Here is a 12733-nt window from a genome sequence, read left to right as displayed (position 1 = left end):
CTAACTGTGTTCCATCACCAAATCCATGGCACAAAAACCAAACCAGATGGGCCCATTTATTGACAGTTGCAATGTCTGTGGTGGAGATTATAGTGAACGCAATTTGAGCCGTCCTTGAGGGAGAGATTCCTTTCCCACTTAAATATGAGCAGTAACAAGTATCCCGCATTGTCAACGAAGGTGGCCCACCACATTCATGTTATGAAAATAACAGCACTGGCAGCTTCTTGATGCTTTCCTTGTTCTTTCTTTATCCTTCCCTGGTAACTCCTCCCACTTCATGAAAAATAGCACATAGTTCACAGTTTCATTATCTTCCATTCTACATTATCACCATTTTGAGTTCTTCAGCATCTCTGCAATACCAAGAAAAGATGGCGGCAGAAGCAATTCTCTCTGCTTTTGTTAAAACAGTATTGGGGAACTTGAATTCTCTACTTCTGCAAGAGTTTGGATCAGCGTGGGGTGTCAAGAAAGAGTTGGGGAAGCTCGAGAGCACGTTGTCAACGATCCATGCGGTGCTTCAAGATGCAGAGGAGCAGCAAGTGAAGAACGAGGCAGTGAAGAATTGGCTAAAGAAGCTTAAGGACGCAACCTATGTTGCAGATGACTTGATAGATGAGTTTGCAATAGAAGCTTTTCGGCGGAAAGTGAGGACTCAGTCTGCTACGGTGAATCGGGTACGCAACTTCTTTTCTTTTCCAAACTCACTTGTATTTTGCCTGAGGATGGGGAGTAGGATAAAGGAAATTGGGGAGAGATTAGATGGGATTGCAGCAGAGAGGTTGAAGTTCCATTTGAGAGAGGGAGTTGTAGATCGGCCAGGCAATACTGAAGGGAGACTACAAACCGCCTCTTTTGTGATTGAGTCAGAAGTTTATGGAAGAGACGAAGATAAGGAGAAAACCGTAGAGTTGTTGATTCATGTCAGTACTCAAGAAGATGTCTCGATCATCCCCATAGTCGGTATGGGGGGCCTTGGGAAGACCACACTTGCTCAATTCGCTTACAATGACGAGAGGGTAGCGAAGCATTTCGAGCTGAGAATGTGGGTTTGTGTGTCGGATGACTTTGATGTGAGGAGGCTAACAAAAACAATTTTAGAGTCTGCTACCAATGGGAAACATGATCTCCTAGAATTGGATTTACTGCAGCGTTGCCTCCAAGAAAAGCTACGTGGGAAGAAGTTTTTACTTGTGTTGGATGACGTGTGGGATGAAAATCCCGAGAATTGGGATCAGTTGAAACAATTTCTCAGAGGAGGTGCGAGGGGTAGTAAAATCATAGTAACTACCCGTAGTGAAAAAGTTGCTTCGATCATGGGCACTCTCCCTCCACACCATTTGCCAAGACTCTCAGAGGATGATTGTTTGTCTCTGTTCATGCAGCGAGCCTTTGGGCATGGAAGACAAGAACCTCCAAACCTCGTAATGCATGCGAAGGAAATTGTAAAGAAGTGCGGGGGCGTCCCTTTGGCAGCGAAGGCATTGGGCGGCTTGATGCGCTTTAAAACAGATGAAAGAGAGTGGCTGTTTGTCAAAGAAAGTGAAATTTGGAATATACCTGAAGAAGAGAGTGGCATTTTACCTGCTCTGAGATTGAGTTATTTTCATCTTCCATCACATTTGAAGCAATGCTTTGCATACTGCTCAATATTTCCGAAAGATCATATAATCGATAAGAAGAAACTAATCCTATTATGGATGGCAGAAGGTTTCGTTCAACCATCTGATGGAAGTAAACAAATGGAAGATATCGGTGGAGAGTATTTCAATAATCTATTATGGCGGTCCTTCTTTCAGGATGTTAAGAAAGATGAAGATGGGAATATATTATGGTGCAAGATGCATGACCTTGTGCATGATCTTGCATGCTATCTTGCACGGAACGAATGCTCGATTGTGCAGGTGAAGAATGCAGTGAGTATTCCTGACATATATCGCTGTTTCTTCATGTTGGGTGAGTATTATGAATGGGTCCTAACAGTCCCAAAGGCCTCAAGGAAAGCAAACCATTTGCGAACACTGCTTCTGGATGCAAGAGTACAGCCTTTCAGCGTCCCACGTAATCTTTTAACAAATTTCATGTGCTTAAGGGTGTTAGATTTAAGTTTCGCGTGTGTCACTACGGAGATTTTGGTTTCAATTGGCAGGTTGAAACACTTAAGATACCTCGACCTGTCTTATACTAAAATACGAGCCGTCCCTGAATCCATTAGCACCCTTCACCATTTGCAAACGTTAAGACTCTTGGGGCATAATAATCCTGCAGAATTACCCAGAGACATGAGCAAAATGACTAGCCTAAGACATCTTGAAATAGATTGGTATAATGATAAATTGACCCATATGCCAGCTAATATGGGACAATTAAAGCTCCTTCAGACCTTGACAATATTCATAGTTGGTAAGGATAATGGATGTGGTATAAGAGAGCTGCAAGGTCTAAACCTTGGTGGAGAATTGACTATTCGAAACCTCGAGAATGTGATGTGTGCAGCAAATGCCCAGGAAGCAAACTTGAAGAATAAGCCAAACCTTTGTATGTTACGCTTTTCATGGGGTCAGGATATTGATCTTCAGTTGGAAGGAAATGTCGAGCAAACCCTTGAAGGTCTCCGACCACATCGAAATCTCAAAAGGTTGACTGTGGAAGAGTACATGGGTGTCAGATTTCCGTATTGGATGTGTTCTTCATCGCTTCCAAATCTGATTAAAGTTTCAGTGATTAATTGCAGAAGATGCGAACAGCTCCCCCCGCTCAGCCACTTGCCATTCCTGAAGGTTCTTGTGATACGTGGAATGGATGCTGTGAAGTCTATTGGAAAGCATTTCTATGGCGACGATGTCACAGAGGCATTCCCATCACTGAAAGAACTCACCATCCAAGATATGCCTAATTTAGAGGAGTGGTCAGGATCCAATGGAAGAGTACTCCCCTGCCTTAACCGATTAACTGTCTGGGGATGTCCAAAGTTAACAACACTTCCATGCCTGCCATCTCTAAAAGAATTGGAATTGACGGATGGTAATGAGATGTTGTTAGGTTCAGTGGCAAACCTAACCTCACTTTCCTCCCTCGAGGTTCAAGGTTTCAGGGAGCTAAGGTCGCTGCCAGATGGGTTGTTTGAAAACCATACCCATCTCTCGAGCCTAGATATTAGGGAATGCCCAAAGCTAGAGTCTGTATCTAGGGAGCTTGGAAACCTTGCTGCTCTAAATTCTCCGTCTATTTATGGGTGTGATGAGCTGGCATTGTTGCCAGAGGAGTTACAAAACCTCACCTCTCTCCATCGGCTGCATTTTCATAACTGCAATGGTCTAACGTCCTTGAGACTACAAGGCTTGAGCTCTCTTAATCGTCTAAACATCAACACGTGTCAAAGCTTAACGAGTTTGATAGGGGGACTGCAACACCTCACTGCCTTACAAGACTTGATAATTAATAATTGTCGGGAGCTGGCATATTTACCAGAGGATATGCAACATCTTACTTCCCTTCGACAACTCACCATCAGGACCTGTCAGAAGTTGACATGTTTGCCGGAAGGGCTACGACATGTCACAACACTGGAAGCTCTATCAATCAATGGAATGACTCCGCCGGAGTGGATAGGAAACCTGTCCTCGCTTCGACGTTTGGAGTTTATAGGTTGTGATAAATTGACGTGTTTGCCATCAGGGTTGCAACTCCTAACAAACCTGCAACACCTACGAATATGGGATTGGCCAAGTCTAACGGCTCTGCCGGAGTGGATTGGAAACCTCTCCTCGCTTCGATATTTGGTAATTTGGAATTGTGATAAATTGGAGTGTTTGCCATCCGGGTTGCAACTCCTAACAAATCTCCAACGTCTAAGAATCACGGACTGTCCCCAATTAGAGAAGCGATGCAAGAAGGATAAAGGCAAGGATTGGCACTACATATCACACATCCCATATATTGAAATTGGATATCCCAAATTTCAATCCCGGAGAGAAGGCGAATGGTGTGGACGTCTGCTGGAGTTGAAGAGGAAATGCATCAACGCTCTCCTTCCTACCTCTTCTTCCAATTGTAAGTACTACTTCATTCACTCAACCCTATCTGTGTTAGCCGCGGATTAGGTGTTACCCGGATAACAACTTAAAGGGTGTGTTACCCTTACTGTGGGGCCCACCTTCATTATGTGTTGTATATCCAATCTATCCATCCATTTTCCAGCCTATTTTAGGATTTTTTCCAAAAAAAATTAACTAGATCCAAATCTCAGGTAGACCACACCACAGGAAACAGTGGTGATTGAACACCCACCATCAAAAACTTCCCAAGCCCACATAAGCAGATCCGTAATGTTTATTTTCAATCCAACCTGTTGTTAAGGTCAATCAGACTTGTATGAAGGGAAAAATACAAAGATCAGATTGATCCAAAACTTTGTAGCTTTCAATAAGTTTTTAATGGTCATTCGCCACTTTTTACAGTGGTGTGGTCCACCAGAGACTTGGATCTACTTAAATTTTGGGATGACATCCTAAAATGAGATGAAACAACGGACAGGCAGCGTGGATATACAATGTATTCATCAAGTTGGGCCCCACATGGTAAGGGTAACACCCAATAAAGTGTTACCCAGGTAACACCTAATCCACTCCTGCGGATCACATCCAACGCGTCCAATAGTTACACTCATGATTTATTGTTTGTAGAACATTATGGTGGGATTCATCTATTTCACACCTTCGATATAATACACACACATGTAGGTTCTACGATGCTTGAATTCACTATTTTTTATTTTATATGATTTGATCATATTATCATGTAGGTCAATCATGGTTTTATAGCTAGAAGTTGTATTTTATGACCCGTTTGAATTTGGGGGAATCTAAAATATAAATTGGAAAAGGAAAATGTCTCATCTCATGAATACGTAAACAAGGAAACACCTATAAAAGAATTATGAAAATGTTGTTTCTTTAACCTTTATGATTTTTAAGGAAATGGGAAAGGATCAATGGTCTAATTAAAAATGATATTGTTTCTTAGAAAGTATGGAAAATTAGATTATCAAGGTTTTTGGAGGAAAAAGAATATACCTTTTTTAAGGAAAATTTTGGAAAGGAAAATAATTCCCAAGATGTCACTTTATTGTCACAATCAGCGGAAAACATCACATCAGCGGAAAACTCCTTTTCTGCACATACATTTTTGGATTCCACCAATCCAAACAGGCAAGCAGATCATCCTTGTAGAGGTTGTTGGATGATCCAAAATTGCAAGCTCAACAATCATACATTGAAGGATGTTTTTATTCAATAGTACACTTATCTTGATTATACATACCTACCATATAATGAAGTAAATTCCAAAGAACTATGGGTCTATTTATGCAAATTGAAAACCTGTACATGGCGTATATATTCTATTAGGGCATTGTCAACCACCTCCTTTTCTGTTAGATGTGTTGTATGGTTACTAAATTGCTTTCTATGGTTGGCTGATTTATTTGGCAAATAGAACATTTAAGCACCATAATTTAATCAAGGAATGAAAGTGGGACTAAAGCAAATGAGATGGAGAAGGGGCCTAGCAGCACATGTGCTATCCTTGTACAGTTGTAGGAGAACGAGCAAAGGGCAGCATGGTGGTTGAACTAAAAATCAGGCCGGCCTGCTTATCAGGTGAGCAACAAGCTTACATTGAATGTCAATCAATATTTATTTTCTTTGCAAACTTTCTATTTTTGTGTTACAAATGTGGTGCAACCAATGTAAGTGGAGTGTTTGCCATCCAGGTTGCAACTTAACAAACTTTGAATGTCTACAAATCTCTGGCTGTCCCCATTTATAGAAGCGATGCGAGGAGAAGAAAGGTGACAATTGGCACAAGATAGTACACATCCCAGATATTCAGATTGGATAGCCATCCAATTGTAAGCATCACTTCTTGTTCATCCTTATCTTTGCTTCATAATATATGATTTTACCAAATACTGCCTTTAGAACTATGCTTACAATTGTATATGCTATTTGTCACTTGGGTTTTTTTTTGTGAGAAAAATGGTCATAATATAGCACGAGTGTGATGGTTCTTATGCATGTCTGACTCAAAATCAAATCATCCAAATTGTAGGCCCTACTTTAGATGTGTGATAAACCATAAACTATATGGAACTGATGTCTGATGTCGTAAGTGGCTGGTTGGTGGATATCTAATGCACAATTAAAATGAAAAAAAAGGTTAATTTGGCATGTAAGCCTTGATCAACATCAAATACATGCATGGTTTTTGTTATTTGTTAACAGAGGCTTCATGCTTGGCTGACATCTTTATCCTTTCTTCTTCACAACTTGTTACAGTTTTTAGCCATATTGATGCATTTATCATTTAACATATCTATTATAATACTTTGACTTTATGAAAGAAGGGCTAGTCGTTAGCATTATCTGACATTGGTTCTGATGGTACATGTCTACTACTGATATATTCTTATTTATTTTACAAGGTAGCTCGAATTTTTTTGAAGAAAGAACCGTGCTATAAACTGGGCATGTAGCTTAGGGGAGGGGAAAGGAGGAGAGGTCAGGAGGGACCCCTGAACTACTGTTAATCTACATGACAGTACAAAGATGTGAGTGAGCTGCATCATTCTTCCATGAAGCTTTCCTCTCCTCCCACTCATAACAATAAAGGCAAAATGAACAATGCAAAAGGTTCGGTCTGCTCCCAAAATTCCTTTTTCCTTCATGAGTAAGATATTTTCATAGATACATCGACACTATTTTGTTGCATTGCTTTTTATGGAGCCATAACTTTTCTCCTAAATAAGGTTAAATGTCTTATTATTTCAATTTTTTTTTTCTTGTTATGCAGTTAACTTCTTGGCCAGTCATGTGTGATGGATGTAGGTTGGCCGTAGCATGCATGCCAACTTAGGGTATTTGTTATAGACATGGGCATTCATCTGGTAGGGAAAATTATCATCAAGCACTAACACAAACATTAGGCTGGTCGACTCATCAGATAAGCCGTGCATGTACATTGAATATGGACCACTGGTCATTTTTCCCAATGGTCCATTTTTCTCATACAAGTGTGGCCTGCCTATATAGTAGGCTAGCATGATTTTTGGGCATGAGCATTAGCATGGTGTGCCTTTACCTATCATGCTCTGCTTCCTGTGCACCTCGAGCAGTGTTCATCTAATTGTATTCATTGTATGGGCTGTTTATGAACATAATACAGATACATGTTTGCTAGGTGTTTCTATACTCAGCAGAGAGCATTTCTCTGTAAACCAAAACAACAAAACAAAAAGTTGATCACTCCTTCAGTCCTTCGTTATATTTATGCACCCCCCCAAAAAAAAAAAAAAAACAAGAAGAAGAAGAAGAAGAAAAAAAAGAGAGAAGGTTCCCCTGTTTTGAGTGCAAGAAGCACAGTAGCACCCTTGTATAGTCATGGTTTATCTTTTCTACAATGTATTTGAATACTAGATTTTAATCTTACCTTTTACATTCCATCAGATTGCTATAGTTTGCCTAATTCACATCCAAGGCGTCTATGACAAAAATTGGCATTCTTTTCTTGTATTTTTCTTTATTATGAAGATAGTTTCCCAAAATGTGTTTTGGTTGAGTTGACTGATGAAGTAAATGAGGCATTGTATACGCAGCTGATGATAAGCAAAAAATATGATATGATGTTGGTGAGCTACATCAGGCATCCATCTCTCTGTTCTAATATTAAAGGAATGGGCCAAAAGAGGGAAGCAATGATTGGCGAAGGACGGCCAGCATCCCCACAATGGAGAATGACCATAGAAAGATCTTTCCACATTGAAGAAAGCTCTCTTGACTTGCATTGGGTAATGATTGCATTCTCTCTTCATCTTTTTGTCCTATTCTCATATTCCATGCTTGGTTGCAACTGAAGCATTAATGCCAGGAACTTCCATTCGAATTGCATTTTTTAATGACATGTGTAAGTTCTCTTATATTTATCTAATATTGAACTGACTCACCAAGTTGTTCAAGTGTTGATATATCATCATGCAGGAACCAGACACTTAGAATGCCTTAGATGAGAAGCAACAATAGCCGGTGAATGCCAACACTAAGGATAGAAGCATCTATGAACAAGTAAAAAAGCTTATTTGTAAATGAAAAGTTGAATCTATGGCACCCGATGTGAGTTGTAACCAAAATAAAATGCTTGTTATATATGTTCAACAGGCCTATTAGATATCCTTGGTGACCATCTATCTTATGGACATGTCTTTGCAGAGCTTTCTCACCTATGGCACAAGGAGGAGAGGACTACATCTTGGAGGAACTGTCTCTCTGCAGATTTAAACTCATCGAACATGACCTTTTGTTCCCTGTTGGCATCCATCCGATTGAAAATTCTCATAAAGCTTCCCAAGTTCTGTTATGTCTGCTGGAAGGCAGTCTTCTGGCAAGGCCTATATGGATTTCAGTTAGATGATCTTTTCTACCACATGCAAAGTAAAACTATAGAGAAATGCTAAGGCGATTCGTGTGCAGGCAGACGGAAGAGGCAGAGATTCAAGTCACATATGTGCGAGATCCAAGCTGTTCATTAGTATATATTTTCTCATTTTATCAAAAAGGAAAAGAAAAATATTGCCAGAGAGTATCTTGAGTTTTACTAATTAACTGAGGAGAATACTCGGATCCTTAGCTTGTAAAAGTGGTGTCCATGGCTTAGTTATCCGAAACGATTTGTTTATTGGGACCCACCATGGAAGGATCCTTCAAGATCTTGCATAGTTATAGGGAAACTTTTTTTTTTCTTCCCATATAGAAGTTTTTAGTATCAACCAATCCTCTATCTACCCATACTTCATTAGTGTTCAGGGTTTCCTTTCATTTTGATTATTTTCAAAATATATATGTTTATATTTTCTAGAAACCTGCATTATTTGACACCCATGTCTGACACATGTTGTTGTTCTTTTTTCTTCTTACGTCTGGCAACGTTTATATACGTTTTGTTTAGGTCATAGTTTTGCTACTAGAATACATTTTCCTGTTTCTTATGTATATGGTGTTTGGAACCAAGAGAGAATATATGTTTTAAAAACATACTCTTATTGACACGCATTATTAAATGCCATGGTAGAGAAGTTTCTTTACTTTTTGGTAAAATGTATATTGATGAAATATCATGCTCTCCTCTCCACACACACACACAGTCACACACACACACACACACACACACACACACAAACACAATATGCATGCCAACGTGGCGATAACTGTGGATGTCTATCAGCTTGTTTTTATTAGGATATCTATTCTTGGTTCCAAAATTGATCTTATATGAGCTATTTCTAATAAAACAACTTTCATATGTCATTATACATCTGCACAGATATGTGGGAGTGGTGGGTTTTCCAGGACCTTGTTTCTACTTATTTCCTTGTCCAAAAAAAAGACACTGCTGTCCATGTCCAAAATAGGTATACATATGTATGTTGACGTTGCAGTGTCGCAACATTGCTTTCCGGTTATATTGACTGCCCCTCTTTAAATCCTGTATTTTTTAAAACATGTAAGATTTGTTCTAATGTAATGCTTTACTCTTTTTACTCTTTTATGCTTGTCTTCTTTCAGTGATTTGAGTAGTCCTTAAAAGATATTCAGGGATTAAGTACCCGAGAAAGTGCAAAAAGGTGACATGTTTATCTTATTTGCAACAAGCAACATAATTGTTATCATTTATTTGTCCAATGAAATGCATTCATGAATATTGAAATATTTTCAGTTACTTGCAACAGGAATGATAGAATTCTGAAAATAAGATCAAGATTGTGCTTTCTTGACCATCAGGAGTATACATATGCTGGTGTGTTTTATATAGTCCTTTGCTTCTTATTTTCTCTTATGATTCCTTGCCTAATGTTGTGGTTGTGTGGATCTCTTGACTGGCAATTCTGCAGAAATCATTCAGAAGGTAGGATCACAAGATTAATGTAAAATCTTTTTTCTGATGAAAGGTAGAGTTATATTTAATCACTAACCCAAGAGGCATGCTACTTGCAGGCATGCATCTGCAGATGCCCAATACAACTGTCTCATGGAAAGTCAAAACATGAAACACATGTTGGTGATCCAAGCCCTTAATCACACTGGCGTCATGAAAAATGTGTCTTCACTTATTATCAGTTTTGTCCATTCATCAGGTGAGCCACACTTACATTGAGAAAGTGGATGCTTAAAATATTGATAAGATTATAACTAATGGTACATGAGTGGACCACTAATTCACTAAATTAGTGGACTGGCCGAACTTTTACACTAGGACACTTTCACCAATGGGTAGACCTCATGAATGGAATGGATCTCACATGCATATGCCACACTGGCACATGTGAGGGTCCTTATATTTGTCCTCTGTAGAAATGCATCCACAAGAAGGACTAACTCCAAATGTAAAATTTCTATCCACTTGCTAATGTTTTCAATCCTATGTTTACTTTATTTATGTAATATCTCCACAACAGCCAAAGAACTGGGGTATGTTCATGGGAATGTATCTACTGATGTATTGTAAACATAACATTCTCTAGAAGCTCAGTTAACAGTTATACCAGTGCTTACAGATGAAATCTTTTTACTCACATTGAGAACACTAGGTAATTCTACTTTCTTTGTTTTCCAGATCTGTATGCTATAGCTCGCACTGGGACAAAGGCTAAAAAGATGATGATGAGAATATATTCGTGACCTTTGCATCTCCTTGTATTAGATTCTCCATATTCAAAATGGAGAACAATCTATTTATACAAAGCTATGCATCATTCCTTCCCATCAAGGCCACAGGATTAAGTACCTGAGAAAGTGCAAAAAGGTGACATGTTTATCTTATTTGCAATAAGCAACATAATTGCTTATCATTTATTTGTCCAATGAAATGCATTCATGAATATTGAAAATTTTTCAGTTACTTGCAGCAGGAATGACAGAAATCTGAAAAAAAGATCAGGATCGTGCTTTGCTGACCATCAAGAGTATACATGTGTTGGTGTGTTTTATATAGTTTTGTTGCTTCTTATACTCTCTTATGATTCCTTGCCTAATGTTGTGGTTGTGTGGATCTCTTGACTGGCAATCATTCAGAAGGCAGGATCACAAGATTAATGTAAAACCTTTTTCTGATGAAAGGTAGAGTTAGATTTAATCACTAACCCAAGAGGCATGCTACTTGCAGGCATGCAGACACCTGATACAACTGTCACACAGAAAGTCAAAACTTGAAACACATGTTGGTGATCCAAACCCTTCAATGCACTGGCGTCATGATGAATGTGTCTTCACCTACTATCAGTTTTGTCCATTCATCAGGTGAGCCACACTTGTAATGAGAAAATGGATGCAGTTTTGTCCATTCATTAAGTGAGCCACGCTTCTATTGAGAAAATGGATGCTTACAAGATCGATAAGATGATAACCAATGGTACATGAGTGGACCACTAATTCACCATATTAGTGGACTGACCAAACTTTTACACTAGTACACTTTCAACAAGGGGTAGACCTGATGAGTGGAATGGATCTCACACGCGTATGCAATACTGGCACACGTGAGGACCCTTATAATTGTCCTCTGTGTTTACTTTATTTATGTAATATCTCCACAACAGCCAAAGAACTGGTGTATGTTCACAGGAATGTATATACCGATGTATTGTAAACATAACATTCTCTAGAAGCTCAGTTAACAGTTATAGCATCATTGATATGTGCAGGATTTGCGAAATTGGTTACAGCTTTTGCAAGAAATGGTCACAGATGAGAAGTATAGATTGAGGTGGAGTTTTCTCTATAGCTATAGTTTCTTGGACTTCAGAGTTGTGGCATTGTTTGTGTTTGTATTTCATGCATACAAGCGAACACTTGTAGAATACTTGTAGCCTACATGTTTGTGCGAGCATGAAGTGTTTTTAACCGACCATCCCTTATCTACTTGGCATGAGAACAGAATAATGAAACTTTGCATGGTATTGCATTTTTAATTTTAACTTTAATTTATTTATTTTGGCAGCTGTTGAACCATGTCAGGAAATGTCAATAGTGCAGCCCAATTCAGAGTAATGGAAGAATCTCTGATGAAATCTCTTTATTCACATCAAGAACACTAGGTAATTCTGCTTTCTTTGTTTTCAAGATCTGTATGCTATAGCTCAGACTGGGACAAAGGCTAAAAAGATTATGATGATAATATATTTGTGAGCCTTTGCATCTCCTTGTATTAGATTCTCCATAATCAAAATGGAGAACAATCTATTTATACAAAGATATGCGTCATTCCTTCCTATCAAGGCTATAGGATCTATTGGTTTTGATTTTATAGTCCCTCAAATGGTTATATTAGTAGAAATAATTCTGAAATGTTTAGCAACATCTACAGAGACATCACTGTTGGCAGTTAACTAATCATGGCAATATATGGGAGCTAGTGAAGATCTCAACTTTTCATGGCTCAATGGTACGTGCATGGTTTTCTTAGTTTACATGAATAATGACTAATTCATTCATAGTTTGGGGGTAAAATATTTAATCCAAAGTTACTGTTATGTTGCAGAGATGCCACATACTTGAAGTTTCAGATACATCTCGAACCTTGATCTCCAATCTTCCTATCAATGACCCAGCTACAATTTTGCATCTTCCAACAAAATACCATTCTATGAACGGATTCGACCAAACTTCCATCCGATACAACA

General features: G+C 38.8%; 1 protein-coding gene and 2 long non-coding RNA genes across 3 annotated transcripts; all 3 read left to right on the top strand.

Moving 5' to 3' along the window:
- Positions 1–250: 250 nt before the first annotated feature.
- On the top strand, positions 251–3310 carry LOC131228136 (putative disease resistance protein RGA4). The gene is made up of 2 exons (XM_058223967.1): positions 251–3181; positions 3265–3310. Exons 1-2 carry the CDS (start codon positions 375–377, stop codon positions 3308–3310), a joined length of 2853 nt encoding a protein of 950 aa, XP_058079950.1. The 5' UTR covers positions 251–374.
- A 7-nt stretch (positions 3311–3317) lies between these two features.
- On the top strand, positions 3318–5908 carry LOC131226684 (uncharacterized). Its single transcript, XR_009161984.1, has 3 exons — positions 3318–4056; positions 5500–5663; positions 5777–5908. It is a non-coding gene; the product is annotated as an uncharacterized LOC131226684 (long non-coding RNA).
- Positions 5909–6574: 666 nt separating this feature from the next.
- Positions 6575–12484, top strand: LOC131226683 (uncharacterized). The gene is made up of 10 exons (XR_009161983.1): positions 6575–6919; positions 7658–7849; positions 8040–8123; positions 8217–8562; positions 9379–9466; positions 9621–9679; positions 9785–10189; positions 11756–11817; positions 12052–12148; positions 12418–12484. It is a non-coding gene; the product is annotated as an uncharacterized LOC131226683 (long non-coding RNA).
- The last annotated feature ends 249 nt before the right edge of the window (positions 12485–12733 follow it).

This window comes from Magnolia sinica, chromosome 15 (assembly GCF_029962835.1).
Source record: "Magnolia sinica isolate HGM2019 chromosome 15, MsV1, whole genome shotgun sequence".
Classification (NCBI taxonomy): Eukaryota; Viridiplantae; Streptophyta; class Magnoliopsida; order Magnoliales; family Magnoliaceae; genus Magnolia; species Magnolia sinica.
Note: the sequence above shows the minus strand (reverse complement) of the source record. Positions and strands in the feature narration are given on the sequence as shown.